Source organism: Hakea prostrata, chromosome 1, assembly GCF_041222555.1.
Source record: "Hakea prostrata isolate BN-2017 chromosome 1, UWA_Hpros_2, whole genome shotgun sequence".
Lineage (NCBI taxonomy): Eukaryota > Viridiplantae > Streptophyta > Magnoliopsida > Proteales > Proteaceae > Hakea > Hakea prostrata.
The window spans coordinates 19,145,492-19,166,377 of record NC_142600.1 but is presented as its reverse complement, the minus strand read 5'-3'; the positions used below and the strand labels follow the sequence as shown (position 1 = coordinate 19,166,377).

Here is a 20,886-nt window from a genome sequence, read left to right as displayed (position 1 = left end):
ACCATCTATCTCATCATAAGATTAAAATCTTCCAAGCACTCTTACAAGATCATAGGATACTACATCCCAATCTTAATATGGGTTTTCTTGGGATCTATTGTGGTTTGATCCAAATAATTACCAGAGTCCTTCCATCTAGTATATATCACTTTAATCTGAATCCATAATAGTAATATATGGGATATGGCTCAGCAATATTTGCTGTTTTACAGATATACCCAAGTGGAATAATATCAAATCACAGTGGGTCAATGAACAACAAGGTGATGTAGACTTTCAGAACTTGTGAGGCATCTGTGTAGCCGTCTTTATGCTTGTAAATGACATCCATCATACGCCCAAAATTGAGAATCCGCAACAGAAATGGCATTGGCACATCAGTTGGTTTAATGCATCCTTGATTAATATCTTTCCATGCTTCTTCCACTCTTCTTTGAAGTTCATCGCATGCTTCTTGCTCAGTGACCTTGTGTTGTTTCATGTAACACTCTATACTTGAACAAACATCTCCTCTCTCTTGCTCCATCTTCAATTCAAATGACATTAGAAGTTATAGTTAGATGATATCTGGTTGATTAATAAGATTTTGATTGTGTTCCTATACATGAGATGTATATATATTGAACACATGAACCATGACATGCTGTGTGTTAATAGTTTTTATTTACCTCGTCAGACACGATATCATCCATAAGTCGAGCTATTGATGCCGAAGCCCTAATAAGTTTAGGATCATCAATTGCCCAATCTAATACTGCTTTTGTCATAGTATCTCCCATGCCAAGGAAGGATGTGAGTATAAGCAAAGGATAACCACTGGAGATCAACGCATTTCTCATATACTTGTCAAATGTTGGAATATAACCTTCATTAAACCATTTGGCTTCTATGAAATAAGCCCTAACCTGTCTCTTCATCTGGACAAACCAAACAAAACTTGACTTTAGGATTCTAGCTTTATGGTACAGACGCGCATGACAAACATACCAAATCAATGGGTTAATAAACACTTACTGCTTTTATTGCATAATCAACTTGATAAGATTGTCCTTGTTCCATGAGACCATCTGTAATTTCCTGATAAACATCTAGGAGTGCAGAATAAAGCACTTTCATGTATTCTGGAAGTTGTTCCACAGCATTTATGTCCCACCTGAAAATTTAACATTGCATATAAAGCATGAAGCAGTTCTTTATCTCAATTAAATCAACTAATTAATCAACAGTTGAGACATATGAACATATACTCAGTTAGGTTCTAACCTTTCAACTGCATCTGTGAATAGCTCGAGTTCTTCTAATGTGCCATACACATCATAGGTATCATCTAGGACTGAAGTGATGGCTATGACCTTGGTTAAGTTCACTCTAGAAAGAGAGTAAATTTCCTCAAAATACACCCCTACCATCCAAAAATAGCATTCCACTAGTCGGTCTCTAGCATAAGGGAGCTTACTCGCAAAACCCAGTTTTACCCACCATCTGCATAAACATATATAGGGTGCACAAACATGACCAGTGCTCATAACAAATACATGCATCAAACCACAAAAAAGAGAGAGAGAACAGATTCAAGGACAAATTAAGAATATACAAATCTACCTTGAGAGTTGGCTGAGTTCCTGCCGATGAATTGATTGGAGTGAATTGAAATCCAACTTTGCAAACTTGAGGAGAGTGTCATTCTTTGATTCCAACCCTTCATAGACAGAGATGTAATGTCTGGTTTCTAATCTTGGCATGCCCTTGTGGAGGGGTTGTTTCAAAGCATGCATCACTTGTGTTGCAAGCGGAGGCTTCAAACCATTAGCAACTATAGATTTAAGTTGAGTGGTCGTGAATGCCAGAGCTTCGTCTAGGATATCTTCTCCATGTACCCTGAGAAATGTAACTTCGTACAAGCATAGCAAGGCTGGCACGTCATTGACTATCTCCTCCTTGAAGTTGCCTTTGGCGTCCTTGAACCTATTGAAAACACCTGCAAGGTGGTTGCTCTTAATCATGGTTAGATGACTTTAAAGAAAGTAATTGAAGTACTAATAAAGTACTGGATATGATTATCAATGCTTGATAAGGAGTGTGTACTTACTGCAGGGAACATCATAGCCTTTTTGTCTCAATAATCTGAACCACAAAGCGATGGTGTAAAGATGGTTTCCATCACAGCCATCAGGGGCATTATCCTGCACCTGCTCTAGCATCTTCTCTATCTCTCTCTCAAAGTGGTACGCCACACCAAGCCGTTGCAATAAATCAATCAAGTTTAATATCTTTGAAGGATCATTCACATCAGCCATTAACATCCTCCTTACATCTTCTTTCAAATCTCTAACAGTTTCAGGACTAGCATCATATACGATGTCATCAGGATTATAGATGAGGAAATGATTACCCCAAATGCTGGGTTGGTAATTGGCTGACCGGCGAGTAATATCTTGATTTGCGTTTTGAATCAAGGGTTGGGGGACAGCATGAGCAAAAGAAAGATGGGAAGACATCTTCCGAATGACACAAAAAAATGAGACGAATTAAGAGCCAAGAATATATGAAAACCAGCTTTGATACATGGGAAAGATAGTGTTTGTGTGATCTACATTTTATAGTAATATGTTGCAATATGTGATCTTTGGGATAGGAAACTTGAGGCTAAGGAATAGCAACTGGTGGAATGTGATGAAACTAAAGGCTGCTAGCATACGTGCGTGCATGAGAAAAACATGTTTGTTTGTTTTTAGCTAAGGGGGAGTAAGATAGCATTGCTTGCTCTCTGTCATAGAGGGCCCTGTTGATTGTGTGAATGATAAAATAACCTGATTTAAAGATCCACCATCTTGTGGATCTGCTTACTTCGTGTGTTCTTCATGTTAATAAAATTTCTTCCCCTTGCTTTGCTAGCAAAAGAGGAAAGAAAACAAAATCTATTCTCTCATCTGTTTCGACACCATCCTGATTGATAGAAAAACTTATGGCTATCATTTCGTTGCATCAGATTGTTGTCCCCTTCACCATGGACACCATCTAGAATAATGGGAAAGATTATTGCTATTATTTCATTGTGTTTTTCACATGTAGAGAAAAGAGGATCATTTAATGTTGGACGGCTATCATTCATTGTGTTTTTCACATGTAGAAAAAAAAAATCTCCCTTATCGACAGCATATGTAATATTCATATCCCCTATATATAAAAGCATCTTTGTACCCAAAAAAAATCAAGCTTCAAATCTCAACCTGTTATTTGATATAAAAAGTGCACTACTATACCTAAAATAATTAGTTGAAAAGGCAAAGAAATTACAAGGTTATTTTGGACTTTTCAAATTTGAAAATCAAGCTTTAAGTCTTAGCCTGTTATTTGATATAAAAAGTGCATTATTGTACACAACAGAGGATTTTTTTTTCCTTTTAAGAAAAATATCCTTTGTTGTGCACAGCAATGCACATATATGTCAAATAATTAACTGAAAATGTAACTTTTCAAATTTGAAATCAAGTTTTAAATCTCAGCCTGTTATTTAATATAAAAATGTATTGGTGTGCACAGTAGAAGATATTTTTCTCCACTTTTACTTCAGCCAGAGATTCGAAAAGGAAAAACAAAAGAAACCCCACTTAAAGAGATATTTTCACAAATGTGAAAGAGATGCAACAAAAGAAATAAAAGGTCACCAAATAAATACCAAAGAATGAGTACAAATGCTACTAGCTAGCCGCACAATTAACATAGATAAAATAAGGTTCAAGCTAGATGACAAATCTCCACGGATGAGAGTTGTGGTTTATTTGCCTTGGAAGCCCCACCCCAGAGGTTTAAAGGCTGTCTTTCAGTTGAAAACGATTTTCCTTCAGAAATGTTGGAGAAATACAACAAAAAAAATAAAAGAAAAAAAGTCACCAGATAATTGATAAATACGAAAAAATTAGTACAATAGAATGCTACTAGCGAATTGGGATCATCTCCTTTGTGCTCCCCCAACGGCTTTCTAATCACAAAAATACAGCTTAGGCCCACAAGTAAAATTTTGAATTTTTTATTTTATTTTGTTTCTCAACCTTAATTACGTGCTTTTCGGTGCAAAGGCCTCATCTTTTTTTTGAGAATGATTTTCGTCTTAAATGTCGGAGTGCGCAGTCATACAAGTTACAGCGAAATAGTCACCACATACTAAAGCTAGTACCACACAAGCTTAACAAAGATAAAATGGGACGCAAGTTAGACAAGTCTCCAACGATGAGAATTGTGGTTAGTTCAAGCCCTACTCCAAAGATTGGAAAGCTCTCTTTGGTATCAGTGTTTATTCTCATTTTTATAACAATAAAAACAAACGTTGGAAATTGAAAATTTGTTTGGCAAGGCTTCAAGCAGAGTATATAACAAAAACGGATTTGATGACTCAATATAAATTGTTTTGGGTAGAAAGAAAGATTGCTTCATGGTTGGTCTTATAGTGGGTGAAGAAGATCTTTATATTAAGAGCAAATTGTATTAACACTCCAGAATGGAGGTTTTAAATAGAGGTGTAAACGGACCGGATTCGGATCGGATAATGATAATACCATATCCGCATCCTATTATATTCGGACGGATTCAGATAATATCATATCGGTTTTCAAACCGTTTGATTCACTCGGATTCGGATGATAATCAAATAGTTATTTTCTTGAAGTAAATTCTTCTAAACTGTGGCACTATGAATACAGATTGAATACAAGTTTACAACTACTGGTTTTACATCTTTACTATTTTATTTGTGAAGGTTAGGTTTGAAATTTAAGAATCTAACAACTTTGGTAGATATTTTATTAGAAAATCTAGAAAAATAGTCACATATCATTGGTAAAAAAATTATAAAATAAGAAAAATAAATCTAAATAAGTAACTTAATCGGATAATAATCGGTAAGAAAAGGGTATACCATATCCGCATCCTATTAATAATCGGACGGATACGGATGTGAATTCAAAAGCGGATTTCGGTTATCCATTTACACCTACGATTTTAAAGCATGCACGCTACTTTATGTTTAAAAAACATGTTGACACTAATTTGTTAGAATGGTTTGTTATATTATCGTAAAGACTATTATACCCTTCCAAGAAATCTTTTTCTCATTTACCAAAAAAAAAAGAGATTCTTTGGCCTACGAAGCTTATTTGATAAAGGCATTGTTTTTAGATTTTTTTTTTTAAATTAGAGAAAAATAAACAATGGGTTAACTGTTTCACTAAGAGAATAGACTAATATGTGTAATGAATTGGGGTGTCTATATTTTTTTAATATAAAGAGGGGTGTTTGTACTTTAAAGCCTCTATTTTTGGGTGCCAATGCAATTTACTCTCATATTAGTAGTCATTAGATGCAAAGCTTCTATTGGTGACCATTGATTTATTTTCAGTTTTAAAAATAATTATTTAAAATTTCGTTTTAAAAAAAAGAAAAGCCATCTGACATTTTCTTCCCATTTAAGCTCTGGGACCTTCGCACTCAAAGTGTTCTTTCATACTGCTTGGCATAATGGCATCCATTGATTGTCGGACACATTTCCCCAACCCATTGGTTGGGCACGTTATTTTGCAGGTTTCGTCTCACAAGAAATGCAGGTTTTTAGTACAATAATATTAAAATACCAAAAAGAATACACGAGACTTCTTAGTGTACAACCAAGCTGCATGCCTGTTCCACTGCCAAGAGAACATTATCTGATTACATTCATCATGGTATACAACTCATTGTTCACACAAAAAGAAGTGTTGAGAAAGGTTAGAAACGTATACAGCATTAAGAGTTAAATAAATAAAATAATACAAATAAACCATACCTAAATATTAATGTTGTTTTATATAGAATAACTATGACTCTTTTTATTTGTTTTTTGGGCTAACATAAAACTAATCCATCCGCACCATTTGATATTCAATTGTTAAAAACATTAGGTAAATATTTCGACAATAATGATACTATATCAAATACATTTACTCGGAAAAAAAATACCATATCGAATACAAATATCATACCCAATTGACACCCATACTAATTTATACAGTTATTTTTCTTTTTTCCTTTTTTCAGAGAACAAGCCCCCCACCCAAAAAAAAGGATAAAATCGGTTTTTTTTTTGAGGATAAACGACAACCTGTCCCCCGGCCGTGCTTTAGTCGCCTGGGCTGCGCCCCCGCCCGCCCCTCCCTGGCGCGTTTCCCTTGTGGTTTGGGCCCGCCCCCCGGGGGTGGAATCAGCTTTCGAGCAAGTCAAGAAGTTGATCGTACACCGCCCTATATTGGAGAGCTTTATTTTAGGGCCCACAACGCTTATTGAGTGGGTCTAGCAATTTCCTTCTTGAGCTGGATATTTACCAGCATACACGGCTCTCTATGCAAAGAAGGCTTACAACATCTAACGTTTTCTGCAACTCATTTCATGTCTCTCCTTGGAAACAACCATTGCAATAATAAATGTGAGAAACGCACCGTACCTCTCTAACACAAATCCTTCTCATTTGCTAAGTGATGTATGATAAAGAATCCACTTCTCACATAGGAATAAATATCAACAGAAATTGGATCACCTTCCCCAAGAGAGGGCCTTCTCTCAACCTCCTTCGGACCCTCGGTTTGATTCTGTATTGATTAAATCACTTTCTCATGCCGGGAAAAGCTTTACGAAATGGATTGCTTGTTTTGTTGCAAGAACAGATCTTAGCCAGACGTTGACCGGACGCGCAGGACATTATCGTTCCTTGAATGCTTGGCACTTTGGGCGCTGCTTTCTCGATCTACCATCACTTGAAGTGAGAGGCAATCCATGTAATATACATCAGAGGCTCTTGTTCGACCGGATTCAAAACAAGCTACTGACATACTACTGTAAAGTTGCGCGCAGTCAATGGACAATGCACCACTTAAAGAGCTTGATCATACATTTGGACTACATTATATGTAGGATTTTTTTGCCCAAAATGTTTGGGAGAAGCTTAACCAACCAGCAAACAACATTGACCAATGTATCTATTACCTCATGTTTTTCTACAAAAGATGATGCCACAGAGGTTCCATCACTTGGTTTTCAAACCTCCTTTGGTGTTGTTTACGTTCTTTACATTTGAAGACTAGCCAATATATAAGTCCACTGACCCACCATTCACAAGATTGTCATCACATCAATTTAATGATGTGTGCTTTATCATTTGCTATGACAATCACAAACAAGGGCTGAGGCCGGAACAACGTAATGCACATGAAGGCTATAACAATTTAAAGATCTTATTTTATCACTGAATCACAGGTATCAAATATATTATGCAACTGTACATTGGACTAGCTACTTTCATACTTCCTTCTGGGCGCTTCCAGTAAATAGACATGGGATCATACAGTTGTGAACCCATGTCCATCGGTTCAAATCCACCTGTAACGTTGAATCATCCAAACAAAAGAGGTGGATGGGAACGAAAGGCTCTGATGGCATACCATAGGTTGATTAAGTCCATCAGCCACAGAAGAATCACCTTTGATTGGATGTACCATTCGATGGCAATTCTACAATACCTGAAGGAGTTTGTGGCTGTGGTGTGCTGACATCAGCCTTTAAAAACTCATCGGCATGAAGCGCATCCACAATTCCCCATTCAACAACAGCTGCATAGGAGTCAAGGTGACCAGCCAAAAACGAGAGGAAAAGAATTGGATTAATAAGAACACAGCAGTGGGGGAGAAAGGATACGTTCTGTCATAAACATGTCTGTCATGCTGACTCCAGCATCTGAAAGAAGCCAGTAATCTGCATTACTCTGTAGAAGGTAAGAATAGATAATGTTAATATGAGCACAGCAAGGAGTAGAAGAGAAACGCCACACTTTTCAACGGGGCATTAACACAGTCACATACAAAGGAACCAATAACCCCAGGATGGCAGACTCGGTAGTCAATGACCAACACTTAACAATTAAGAAACATGAGTTCCACTCCCCCATGTTGAGGGAGGAAAAATTGGAAACACAATACAGGGGCGAAAATAATAGACATTCTAATACTATTACTCTGTTCACACTAGTACTTTAAGCAACAAGTTCCAAAGTAGGTTTACATTGTACACTTGTACCAAGAAGTGTTAACACATGCAAGTTGCTAGTAGAAACACTATACGAAAAAAGGGTGAAGCCAGTGATGAAGGTTTCCTCGCAAGCAGAGTACGAGGGGGCAATTTTCTTATGCAGCCTTATCCCAGCAATTTTTGCTGAGAGAGGCTGTTTCAATGCCTTGACCTCACGCTACAATTTGTGCTGAGGCCCACCCCCTAGTAGAAAACTAATCCCATCACCAAATGCAAAAAGAAAACAAGCAGATATTTCCATTTACTTTCCAAGAATCAAATGAAAAGGAGAGCACCAACATCAGAAGTAAACTTGTAAACCATCAGAGCTTATATCAACCACTTACATCAACATCTGTGGGTACAATCTTCATAATACCACCCACCAAGTCTTGTGAGGCAATAAGACCCGAGCACATCCTATGATCATCTTGTCCCTGGATCACTATCTCCTTTCCTCTGCTCTCTTCAGTGACCATTGTTGCAACAGTATTCTCATTGGATCCTGAACTTGATGCAATTGGAACACTTGGAGTAGCCTCAACACCATTCAATTCCTCGAACTTCTCTTCAAATTGACTAAAAATAAAGCACACATGAATGCTCATGTAAGTTACAATCATGTATCCTATCTAAAACCCAATTGGCACATTATTACTAGAACATCAATGCTCATATAAGTTGAACCAACACAGTTGCAGCAGTGCAGTACCTGACAAGGTAAACATCAATAGGACCCATTGTACTTCTGAGTACAATTCTATATCTCCTTTGGGGATAATCAACTACCTGTTAGTAGTGAAGAGTCATGCATCAGAAACAGGAAATTTATAACTTCTTTCTGTTAGTCTTTCCTGGAATCTTAACTACCTCATCAGGATCAGGGACTTCCAAAGTAGTTCCATGTGGAGCTTTAATTGCAATCAAGGTCTCATTCTGTGAGAAGCAAGGGTTCAAAAGTTCAAACATCTACTGGTTACAAGTGCTAACTAGAAATTAATACTCCAGAAACAGAAACCCAGGAAAGTGGAATGTGTACTACATTGAAATGCACCAGATAACTTGACAGACAACAAACCAACCTGAAAGCAGGGTAGCCCTTTGATGTCTTCTTCAGTCACAAAAAGCCACCTATACAGTTCGAAGAAAGAAGTGAATGACTTGACCATTGATACACTACTGCAAATAAAACAGAATCTCAATGCATGAAGTGACCAAGATATTCTACTTTTGATTGTTTTCATCCTCACTTAGGTCTCTCAATCTTTCTTGCATTTCTCTGCATCAAAATAAGTAAAAGCATCATGCAATGGTCACAAGTAGAAAAAGATATAATTTCCATAAGCCTGTATGAACAGTTGAATTCAATATATAACCTTATTCGGTCATCTACTCTGCGCTCCTCCATGGAGAGGTTTTCAACTTCTGCCTGCATAGGTAGGACAACGCATAATAAACTCTTTTTCTGAACACCACAAAGAATATAGAGAATCCACAGCTGCCATCTAGGTCAGTAGTCTAGGGAGGCTTTTATCCTAGACCTGGCACCTTATTCCTTAGTGTCCAACATATGTAGATAGTTCCAAACATTTTAAAAAAAAATTGAAAAAGTTGAAACATATTAAAATCTAAGTCATCCAAGTTTCTCCATGGTAGTGAAGCAAAATCAGCTACTACGTACCTGTAAAATAGAAACATCATCGACAACCTCCCCTGGTCTTGAGACATCAAGCCCCCTATTCAATTAATCAATTTATTTAAGCACTAATGAGCTTCAAGTTAAGAAACCAAAAAATATGTAAATGTAAAGTGTTGAAAAATATAAAAGAAACTTAAAAATTACTTCCAACGTATTCTGTTCTTTAATTTCTTCTCTATAAGACCAATTCCTTCCAAGACATTTGTTATATCATATATCCTCCTTTTCTGTACCTATATAAACATCAGCCCATTCATCAATTAGTAAATTTTCACAAATCTTCCTCATTTGATTATGTATCTAGAATTGAATTGCAAACCTCCAAAGTTTCAGCTGCTTTGTTGAGATCAAGAGTGCCATCTTCTGCACGTTTTATCAATTTAATGAACTTCTTTGTCAAGAGACCTGGAAGAATCAAAACACATCATCATCTTGCTTTCAATAAAACTCAACTGGGAAAACCCAGCAGAGTTGGTCATTATTGGTGCATGTGGAGGCGAAGATCAAGGACATAAACAAGTTAATTTTACCTAGAGAGCTGTCATAGCGACAAGTACCAACTGGGGTGAGATTATTGCTAGGGGAACCTGCACATTGTACATGAAATTAATATCCCCATTTATATTCCTCCTTTATTTCTTTTAAAAATTTGTTTGTTTCACTCAGATTGCTAGTTGCAAAGAAAGTAGGCTTTCACAAAGATTCATGAGAGGCTATAGTAATGAATGACTATCCCAGAACAAAACATGCACAAAAAAGAAAATTTCTCACCAGCATTTGATACTGGAGTCTGAGGTCCAGCTCTGTTTTGCTTTGCGACTTTTTTGTTACATATCTTGCCCCCTTTTCCTGACACAGGTGTTCGGATGGGGCTGTTGACCACTTCAGTGTATCCAGGACTGGTAGTGAACTCACTAGACTCAGCATCAATGTCTTCTGTTTCATTCTTCCGCTTCAAAGGCTGCAAGGTGCCACATAGTTCCCAACTTGAAGTGAGCAAGCATGAAGAAATAAATTTAATTGCAGTACTGCTATAACTGTCATAAAGGAAACATTGTATGATAATGAATTAATAATCAGTATGGGGTAAAAAACTTAAATCATTATCAAAACCCAATCCTATTGAAGCAAAAAGCATTAACAGCAGACAATGCAACTAAATTGGAGAAAGCAAAATTTCCTTGGTCATTTTTGCGAGAAGTTTTCCTAATTGGAATAGGACTGAGGTTTCCTAATTGGATTAACACTCCTCTCAAAACTCCTATTTTAATCATGTCTTTATTTTCTTATCTTTTCTATTTTGATTTCCCCCAAAAACCGATGCCTTACCACTTGGCTATACTCCATACGGTCGGTCCCTGGGGAGCCCTTGACCGAAGCAAGGCTCGAAGAACGAGCCGTGCAAGTTGAATAAATGAATGCAGCCTCAACCAGAGAGATCAACCTGCGCCTTTGATTTTAAGCCGCTGGCGGCGCAGAACAAACTAATCCACGACCGGCTCTGTGTTAGACTATTTTCCTGATCAGTCTAGGATTAACTTTTCTATCCCTAGTAGTTTTTGTATTTCTTTTCCTACTGAGAGTAGGACTTACTCAGATTTTAATTATAAATGTCCTATTGGGGCTTGTGAATAAATCATACTTTCTGAGCAATAAACTCTCAAACTTACAACATGGTACCAGAGCAAAAGCTAAAATTTCGATCTCTATCACTAAAGGTGTGGTGCTGAATTGATAGTGGTGAGATTCTACTCAAATCCTATATCACAGGAAGCTATTTTCTCTTCTTTTTTTCAATTGAAGACTGGTTCTCTCAAACCGCAGGCTGATGGTTCTTCTCCAACACACTTGAAGCTTGGAAGACACTCCAAGCCCATTGATTTCCAAGTAAGTTGTTACAGGTTTTTTGGAGCTAGCCAAAACCCTTGTCTTACCCAAACATGAGAAGCAGCAAAAAGGGAATCAATTGATCACTACTGCGGCTCTTTCTTCTTCTTCCATGGTCTAAAAAAAAATACACCAGTACTGTTCAGCCCTGAACCTGTTCTCCTCATACCTGACATTTTTTGCTTTGAAAATTTTCATCTATTGGAGACCTAAACTGGAGCAGATCTGGGATTTTCCTGCTGTATGATATTGATTGTATTTTTTTTTTCCACTTTATTTTAGTAAAAATGTTGTAGGGTTGTGTTCTGAACTGCAGTTCATAAATAGTACAGATTTAAAGATTGTAAGTTTCCTCCTTTTTGCCCTAATTTCTTATCCTAAAGGTTGTAATTTAAAGTTCATGAGACCAAACAGAAGGAGATGACACTCTCTCTCAGTATTACAAACCCTTAGTGCATAATGGCAAAAGATTGATCATTACAACACATTCCAGCCAGATAATGTTGATGACATTGGAGGCTACCGCAAACATCTTGATGAGACCTAGGTATATGATTTCCTAGCTGGACTTAATATAGAGTATGATCCTATTTGGCTACAGGTTTTCAACCGTAAAACCTTTCCCACTGCAGAGTAGTTATACACCTTTGTTTACGCTGAAGATTGTCGTCATGCTACAGTGGTCCTTCCTCCTCCTGACAGGTCAGCACTCCAAACTCAGACCAGAAATAGTACAGAGATTGACCATTACAACACATCCTAGCCAAACAATGTTGATGATAATGAAGCCTACCACAAACATCCAGGTACATGATTTCCTAGCTGGACTTAATATTGAGTATGATCCTATTCGGCTATAGATTCTCAGTTGTGATCGCTTTCCACTTTAGAGGAATCATGGGCCTTTGTTCACACTGAAGACTGTCATCAAGCTGCAATGCTTCTTTCCTCTACTCCTACTAGGTCAACCCCTCCAAACTCAGACTGAAAATAGTACAGAGACACCAAAAGAAACTGTGAAGTGTGAACATTGTGGTAAACCATGGCATACAAAAGAAAATTGTTGGAAACTACATGAGAAGCCTACAAACTTTGAAGCAAAAAGAAAGGCTAGTTGTGGAAAGAATATGGGAAAGACTCAGGCCAACCAAACTGAAGCTAACTTTGCCCCTTCTATCAAGTTATTCCCCATCTTATAAAAAAAGTGATCATCCCATTGAATTAGTTTATTCTGATATATTGGGTCCTAGTCATAATACTGGTCACTGGCGGTTTGTAACATCTATAGGTTATCACACTCATGTCAGTAGGGTATATCTAATGCACCACAAGAGTGAAGTCCTTCAATGCTTCTAAGTATTCCACAAGCTAATACAAACTTGGTTCGACAGAAGAATCAAAGCACTTTGTACTGATAATGGCAAAAAAAATATTGGCATACTTTCAGGCATAATTAGCAGATCATGACATCCTCCATCAGACCAACCGTGTCGATACCCCCACTCAGAATGGTGTGACAAAAAGGAAAATTCAACACTTGTTAAAAGTTGCTCATGCTCTGACTTTTGGACATAATGTTCCATCCCAATACTGGAGTGATGTTGTTCTCATCACCACCTATCTAATCAACCAAGTGCCTTCTTACATTCTTGATTTCCAATCCCTTAGAGCTGTACTTGGAAAGAACCATTTTTTAGTACCTCTTAAGGGTATTCAATTGTGTCTACTATGTGTGCAATCATCACTGTCCTAGCAAGATTGATCCACTTAGTAATAGATGCACTAGATGCATCTTTGTAGGAAATTCTCCTTCCTAGAAGGGCTACCACTGCTACCATCCTCCATATCATAAATACATTGTTTCCATGTCTTTATGAAGCCTCATTCTATTATACCTCGACACCTCTTCAAGGGGATAATATTTCTAATGGAGACGCATTGACCGACATGGATGTTTTTCCTATAACCAAAGATGAGATTGAACAACCAGAGCATCCTACAACATACATAGCAACCTTCAGAGATGTCACAAGAATAATCAACTTATCAACTAGACATATAGCAACAGACTCTTAATAAAGGTACCTTACAGACAAATAAAACAATAGACTCCTGGAAACAGTATTTTGTAGCTATATGTTCATAGACATCGACAAGAGACCACAACCAAAGCACCTTTACTATTACAAGGATCCTCACTAGAACTAGAGCTTGACGTCCACCTACTTCACTTCCCGAAAAGGATTCTCCTCTTAAACAAACTATAGCCCTACTAAAGGGTGTTAGGAAATGCTCCTATCCCACATCCCATGTTGTCTCCCTTGATTCTCTTTCACCTTCCTATCATAGTTATGCATCTTTCCTTTCTTCTATACCTATCCACATAAGTGGAAGGTTAAAATGTAGGAAGAAATGAAAGCACTAAACAAAAATGGGACTTGGGGAGTTTGTGGTTCCTCCATGTAAGAGACTTGTTCGTTGCATACAACCACTAAGAGCTAGATTTTTATTTTTATCATTAGTTTTCCATTAATTGCAACGCATAAAACCTCTATTATGAATTGAAATTGATTTATGTTATGTAACCCTTCCTAATAGCCAAAAAGAGAGTTGTCATTTCTGTAGCCATGCATTATTATTAATAAAGGATGGCAGTCTCTAGCCCAACACTTTTGAGTTTTAAAAGAGTATATACATCTTAAGTTGTTTTACTGTATTGCAGAACCTTAAAGGGAGACTAGGTTCGAGTTAACGAGGCCTGCTCTGCAGTTTAAGTGGGAGCCTTAAACAAATCCCTTTCAAATTTCTTCATTTTCATTTCTTTCTTTCATTATTTCTTCAATCTTCTAGCTGCTGTTCGAAATAATGTCTCATAATGAGACATTGATAGTGCTGCGTAAAAGTTCATCTAGCTGATTGTTAATGATCATCACTCTCCGTTAATTATGAAGTCAATATTTTTTTGGTAAAACTGAAGTTTAATATTCAGTTAACTAAAACATGGGGCTGCATAATCTAAGGATAATCTGGCTGTCATCCCTTTCCCATCTTATCAATCAGTCAGGCCTTTACGTCCTTGGTGATATTCATAAGTCTTGAAATACCCTTATGGGCTGTCACATAGACCTGAAGTGAATCTTCGTCCATTAGTCAGGTCCACAAATGGCTGTAAATCACTATTTTGGTAGCTACTCTAACTTCTGAGCTTGATTCACTCGTGGTCTAACCATCTGTTGATGATATATTTGGAGGGTTCTTCCCAGAACTTGGTTCCTATATCAGACCTATATCTCAAGATGATTTTGCATGTAGCCATATAATTTGGGCTATTTATGGTGGTTACTAATTCTGGGTATCGTTGCTTTATGTATTCCAGTTGAACAGCAACTTTAATTGTTAAAACTACCAGTTTATGAGTATTGATTCCCAAGTAGAATTGGTTTTCAGTTGAAACTGGTCTTACATTAAATGGCTAGATGACACTATTCCCATCATGTATCCACAGAGACAGCATAGTTTTATCCTGGAAGAAACTAGAAGAGTGGTACCCCCCCCCCCCCCAAAAAAAAAAAGGAGGGCAACAAAGCTTTATTTTTTTTCCATAAAACTTCCAAATCTAAAGTACATAGAAGAAAGCTCAGTTGCAAACATTTGAACAAGGGTGCTAGCTATTGTGAACCAGCTCCCCTCTGTATGGATTCTGCTAGATTATGAGTTACAAGTGATATCACACTTTTTATTTCATCACCCAATAGCTGGAAAAAACTGGCAAGGACTTTTACTAACTATGAACTAGATGAGAAACTCACCAGAGTCAAATAACAAAAAGTTTGTTGAATGAAAAAACAAGATGAATAGTCATTGGGTTTTATCTAAATGAAGGTACCAACATCCAAGAAGAAGAAGATACAGAAAACCTCAATATTGTGACAATTAATAAGTCAAATAGATCCAAATTATAAAAAAATAAAAATAAAAAGAGGCGGGGATATACATGCTACTACAGTAAAAGGGATGGGTGAAAAAGGAGTGCAGAAAACTTAGAAATTACACCAAAAAAAAAAAAAGAATGGAGAAAAAAGAAGAAAAAGAAATTATTTCTGTTAGCTAGATGCAAAATTTTATTTTCTCTCACGTTGTAAAAAGATGATGCCTCACCTAAAGTCACAACTCACAATGCAAACCCCAATATTGACATAAGTGCTTAAAACCATGATACCCCTTGTAGAATCATTTTTCTTGCAAGACAGATGGTCATGGGATCATAAGAATTGGCAAGAACATTACTTATAAATTGTGGAATGAGTGATGGGTTAGTGACTACTTGACTACAAATAGCATCTCAAGGATATGAGACATGTGACAAAACTCCATCTAAATTTGATTCCTACACGATATTAAATGAAGAGGGTTATGACAACTGCAAGAGATTGCATGTTACTACTGGGAATTTAGGTGATGTGCACTGTTATTTTTGTATGTTTTTGTTTTTATACTGCATAGGTGGTCCCAGCACTAAATAATTGGAGAAAGAAAACTTATGCTGAACTCCAAGATTTATAGTACCAACCACATTCTAATCCTTTAGAGATAAAATGACACCACAATTGATATGATAGAGAAATTAGTCAGGCAGCATATGATAGAGAAAAGGGATGGATAAGTTAACAGGCACCTTTGCACAAGGTAGTTCTTTCTTATTCTAACCCTCCCAACTCTTGTCTGACCAAGTCTCCATATAAATAAGCCCAATGAGACTAAGCCTCCCCCTTCCTTGACAAGATGCTTCAGGTAAAATTTCTCCAATGACAGTTTTGAAGAACAATGTAGGTTACTTTGGTTACAGATTTACAGATTTGCTTTCTGCTTTCACAGGAGGACAGGCCTGTATCTTGTTAATATGCCAAAGGAGATTTGAGAATTCCACAATAACACTATGAAAATACCAGGCACAGGCTTTCGTAGGAGGGAAACCAAGGCTATCACTGGACTTCTTGATTGTAAACCAAGGGGTGTAAAGGAAGGATGAAGAAATAAAACTTGGTTGACATCTGAAAATTGCTTCTTCCTCCGAGCTTTTCCTCTTCTTTTTCCATTTCATCCCCCCCCCCCCCAAACACTTTTTTTTGTTGTTGTTTTTGTTGTTGTTGTTGGATCAGCACCAAAACAAATATCATCTAATCATTAAACAAAAAAAGACATCATCTACAATGAAACGCCCCCACACAACAAAGAAAATAAAAATTATAAAAGAACCCTGAAAACGGAAAAGCCATACATGGAGGACTACTATACTGAAAACAATGGGGTGAAAACATCGCACCTTATTCAATCAAGAGCATAAAAACTATAGAAAATATTCCCTTTACCTTTTATAGCAAGTCAGTGGCAAAATAAATAATTCCGTTGTGGACGTTGACTAGGTTGATGGTTGTATCTACAAATAGGGGCTATAAGATGGGTAATCTATCGCTAATATTGAACCTCAATAACAGTAGCTTAGGGTCAATGAGAGATGTAATCAGGCAACTTTCTCAGAAACAAATGAAATTAAGTTGCAGAGCACTCAGCCATGAAGATTACATGGTGAAGTGGATCCCTTCAACCACTAGGCTGATTCCTAGTTCCTCAGATATTTCTTTCCCTGATTTGTTATTCATTGTCTTTTATCCCATAGCAACACCACACCCTCCACATGACTAGCACAACCCTTTGCTTTTATCCCAACAATCATCAAAGCCTCAAATCTTCATCCATGACAATCATTTCTGCCCACCTCAACAACTAACATATAAACCACTGATACCTAACCAAAAGGATTTTCTTACACAAGGGAATTTGGGAATCCCTAACCTACAAGTTACAACCTAACCAACCATACAGTTTACGAGAGGAAACACTTTCCTCCACCTGACCCTAGGATATTCCGTTCAGACCAAGCCTCATAAGTCATAACTTTCACCTACATCAGACTTGCATAAATGTATCTTATATTTTTCATACCAAAACCACTATGCCTATTCCTGAAATGAAAGATCAACTTGTTCTAATGAGTATAATATCTTCTGTATATTCCAAGTTCAATCATCCTAGTTGGTAGTGTGGGAAACTGATCCTACATCACTTTTAGGCAGGTAATAAAGTAAACTCCCATTCCTGCCCAACTGAGAGAAGATATGATAAGTTAGGATCACATGGTGGATTAGTTTGCTTTAAGATGAGTTAAAGGTTCTAGGGAGGCATTTTCTCTACTACTTTCACAATGACAGGGTTGATTCTTAAGCTAGATCCACAGCCAAACAGAGCTTAGTAGTCAGCTGGTTTTCACTATCTTCTTTAATATTCTAACCTTCTAGAGGCAGTTTATTGGTCATGAATTTCAGTATTGGTGGAGACCCAATAAAAATGAAATCAATGGTCATTGATTATGCAGTCACTAGTCTTTTTGAAAATGAAAGGATTTGCAGGATGCTGTTTCATTCTGGGACATAGGGGCAGACGTAAGAGGTTAAGAAAACCCAAAAAGAAGTGGTGAGGAAGGATATGTAAATTTAGGGGTTGTCTCTAGTATACGGACCTCATTTAGTTGGGACAAAGGCTTGTTGTTGTTGTTGTTGTTTGTTGTTGTTGTTGTTGTTGTTGTTGTTGTTGTTGTTGTTGTTGTTTGTTGTTGTTGTTGTTGTTTGTTGTTTCATTCTGGAAAATCTCAACTTGTTTTGTCCATTGTACCTATGTCGAATATGACACAATATGTGCATGATGGGTGATATGCTCTGGATCTTGTAAAATCCGTAAGCTACCTTCTGTTTTGATTTTTCTGAAGGATCAAGTACTGATTATCCCCATATGCACAAACAGAAAATGTGAATTGTCTAGTTAGAACTGCATGCCTTTTTATCATAAATGTTGTATATCTATTACAACTGCATGCCTTGTTAACATACAACTGCATAGATGTGATCATAACCAATCTGAAGATCCTAGGAACTAGATCCCCAAATCCTTAAATCTAATAGCCAGATAAACTGAATTATTAAATACATTCCAAGCCAAACGGCCGAATCCAGACATCATTTGAGAGGTGTTTCATTTGGTTTCTTTCTTTCTTTTCTCCAGAAGCTTTCCCTCACTGCCTTATTCACACACACCCTCTTTTACTTCTGATAAGCATTTCTAGTTAACAGTAAAACAGAAGGAATGCAACATTAGCACATGTTACCAGACGAACTGTTTTGGACGCAAAAGAGCTACTAGTCGAAGTAAATATCTCATTCTGAATGTAGAAGATAGCATATACTTTTAGGTCCTTATGCCTTGACAAAAATCCCAAAGAAAGTCAATCTAAAAGATTCATCCAATGCCAAGAGTCTTGTTTTCTTCTATTTTTCTTTATCATTCTGATTCAAGAAACGCTAGATATTAGAAAGGAATTGCATCAATTATCATTTCTAGCCTCGTCCGGTCAAACACCTGGAATTTTAATCACCACACCTGGTCTTCACTGATATCTAAGAGTGATGAGGTATAAACAATCAAAAACTGAGAAGTTTTATACCTTGAAACTAATACAAGAATTATATTCAGGTTATACAAGTTGATGCATAAACTTAAGCTTTATTTTAATGCTTTACAGAAACATTTTAAAATTATTGTAACAAATTTTGGAAGAGGCAAAATAGGATCATCATGCAGACCGACATATCCATTATGGAGCCTTTCACGGTAACTAGAATGGTTACCGTAGGAACAAGCCCACAGAAATCATCAATAATGGGTGTTCTCACGCTACTTCAATCAATGGCAAAATGAATCAGTTTAGGTGCATTTTCAAGGAAACAACATTGATTTTAACACCTTTTTTAAGTGAGAAAGTAAAGCAAAATAACTTGCTATAAAAATATAATTGACAAATCATAGACTTGATGGCACCGTGGATGGTTCTTCCCCTATCTCACTCCACAAACGAAGCCAAGATCCATCAATAAGAAGCACTGGGAATTCAGAATCATGCATCCATATGTAACCTAAGTTCACAACCTTCCCACCCTCACCCTTTTGCTCCCTTTTCCTTTTGCTTTACAAATATGCATTTCTGCATTATCCGTCCCAATTATCAGTAGCCTCTCACATCAAACTAGCCAGTAACGCGTCGATCGGTAAGAGAGAAGAAACGCCTCAAGAAATTAAACCCTGTAAGAGCAACTCATTGAAGAAATTAGCGGACCTACATAAACTGAACCACTATGCGACTCAGAACCAGAGGATCCCTCTTTTGCGTTAGCTCACTTCCCTTCGAACAAGGGAAATCAACGAATGGTTGATGAAGTTCAGAAAATTTAGAATGTTGAAAATAGTCCAAGCAAAAGTATACCGAGAAAAACAAGCTCTCCAGTCCAGAAAATCCAAATAACAGGCATCACATAGAAGCATTGAAAGAAGGCGATCTCAGTAAAGTTGTCCAGAATTTTACAGAACTGCGGAATCTAAAGGCGTCCAAGTAAACTCACAGTAGATTTGACAACGATAGCTTCAGCTTCGTCATCGGGAAGTCTGCTGCGGTTCTCAGAGAACCTGTGGTAATCATCGGGATGTAGGAAAGGTGGCTTCGTGGACGAGAAAGGAAGATGACGCCTCAAAGGTGGTTGTTGGTGCTGAAGGATCTGCCCCGACGGCTGGGAGGAACGATTGGGACCTCGAGCACTAGACATCAAAATTTAAGTAGCTTCCCGCAATTTTGCGAACGATTCGGCGATTGAAAAAAAACCCTTTCGTCTCTGGTCTTAAACACGATCTGGATCGAGACTGCAAGTTCCAAACTATCAAAGCAGACGATCAGGGGCGAAAACAAGGCAGAGATCGGCCAAAACAGAAAGAGGAAATGGGATCTGGATCTGAGAGTTCTCGAGGGAAACTGAGAAAAAACCAAGGTTGAAAAAAAGCGGGGAGAGCAGAAAACGAGGGAAGGAGCCAAGGAGGGAATTTAGTTTCGGAACTTCGGATAGATATGGAGGGAAGCCGGATAAAAGTTTTACGAATATGAAAGTACTAAAGAAAAACGAGGCACGACCGATTTCACGCGTGTGAGAAACCGATATCGAGATTCACTCGTGTGTAATTTCTATTTTATTATATTATTTGGTTTTCCCTTAATATTAGGTTTTTGTTTCGTGGAAAACACAATATTAAGCGAGTTGGTTCGAATGGTGCTACCC

The 20,886-nt window shown here is 37.3% G+C and overlaps 2 protein-coding genes across 2 annotated transcripts; both read right to left on the bottom strand.

Annotated features, from left to right (window-relative positions):
* LOC149028081 ((-)-germacrene D synthase-like) lies at positions 1–2,552 on the bottom strand. The gene is made up of 6 exons (XM_089168403.1): positions 2,090–2,552; positions 1,603–1,978; positions 1,264–1,482; positions 1,015–1,153; positions 669–917; positions 1–526 (listed from the first exon to the last, which is right to left on the bottom strand). The coding sequence occupies exons 1-6, from the start codon at positions 2,496–2,498 to the stop codon at positions 239–241; spliced, it is 1,680 nt and encodes a 559-aa protein (XP_089024529.1). The 5' UTR covers positions 2,499–2,552; the 3' UTR covers positions 1–238.
* Positions 2,553–6,400: 3,848 nt separating this feature from the next.
* LOC149028080 (transcription factor E2FA-like) lies at positions 6,401–20,675 on the bottom strand. The gene is made up of 14 exons (XM_089168413.1): positions 20,182–20,675; positions 10,559–10,748; positions 10,318–10,374; positions 10,107–10,192; positions 9,932–10,020; positions 9,770–9,824; positions 9,465–9,517; positions 9,317–9,367; positions 9,171–9,219; positions 8,959–9,024; positions 8,801–8,877; positions 8,436–8,667; positions 7,720–7,786; positions 6,401–7,634 (listed from the first exon to the last, which is right to left on the bottom strand). The coding sequence occupies exons 1-14, from the start codon at positions 20,380–20,382 to the stop codon at positions 7,501–7,503; spliced, it is 1,407 nt and encodes a 468-aa protein (XP_089024539.1). The 5' UTR covers positions 20,383–20,675; the 3' UTR covers positions 6,401–7,500.
* Between the last annotated feature and the right edge of the window lie 211 nt (positions 20,676–20,886).

Excerpts from the sequence above, each read along its gene's own strand:
- LOC149028081 (XM_089168403.1), bottom strand. The coding sequence starts at position 2,498 with ATGTCTTCCCATCTTTCTTTTGCTCATGCTGTCCCCCAACCCTTGATT. Across the intron at positions 1,979-2,089 it reads AGGCTATGATGTTCCCTGCA|GTGTTTTCAATAGGTTCAAG; the intron begins GTAAGTACACAC and ends ACCACCTTGCAG. Across the intron at positions 918-1,014 it reads TTGATTATGCAATAAAAGCA|ATGAAGAGACAGGTTAGGGC; the intron begins GTAAGTGTTTAT and ends TGGTTTGTCCAG.
- LOC149028080 (XM_089168413.1), bottom strand. The coding sequence starts at position 20,382 with ATGTCTAGTGCTCGAGGTCCCAATCGTTCCTCCCAGCCGTCGGGGCAG. Across the intron at positions 8,668-8,800 it reads ATTGATGTTTACCTTGTCAG|TCAATTTGAAGAGAAGTTCG; the intron begins GTACTGCACTGC and ends CTTTATTTTTAG. Across the intron at positions 7,787-8,435 it reads TTGTACCCACAGATGTTGAT|AGTAATGCAGATTACTGGCT; the intron begins GTAAGTGGTTGA and ends TACCTTCTACAG.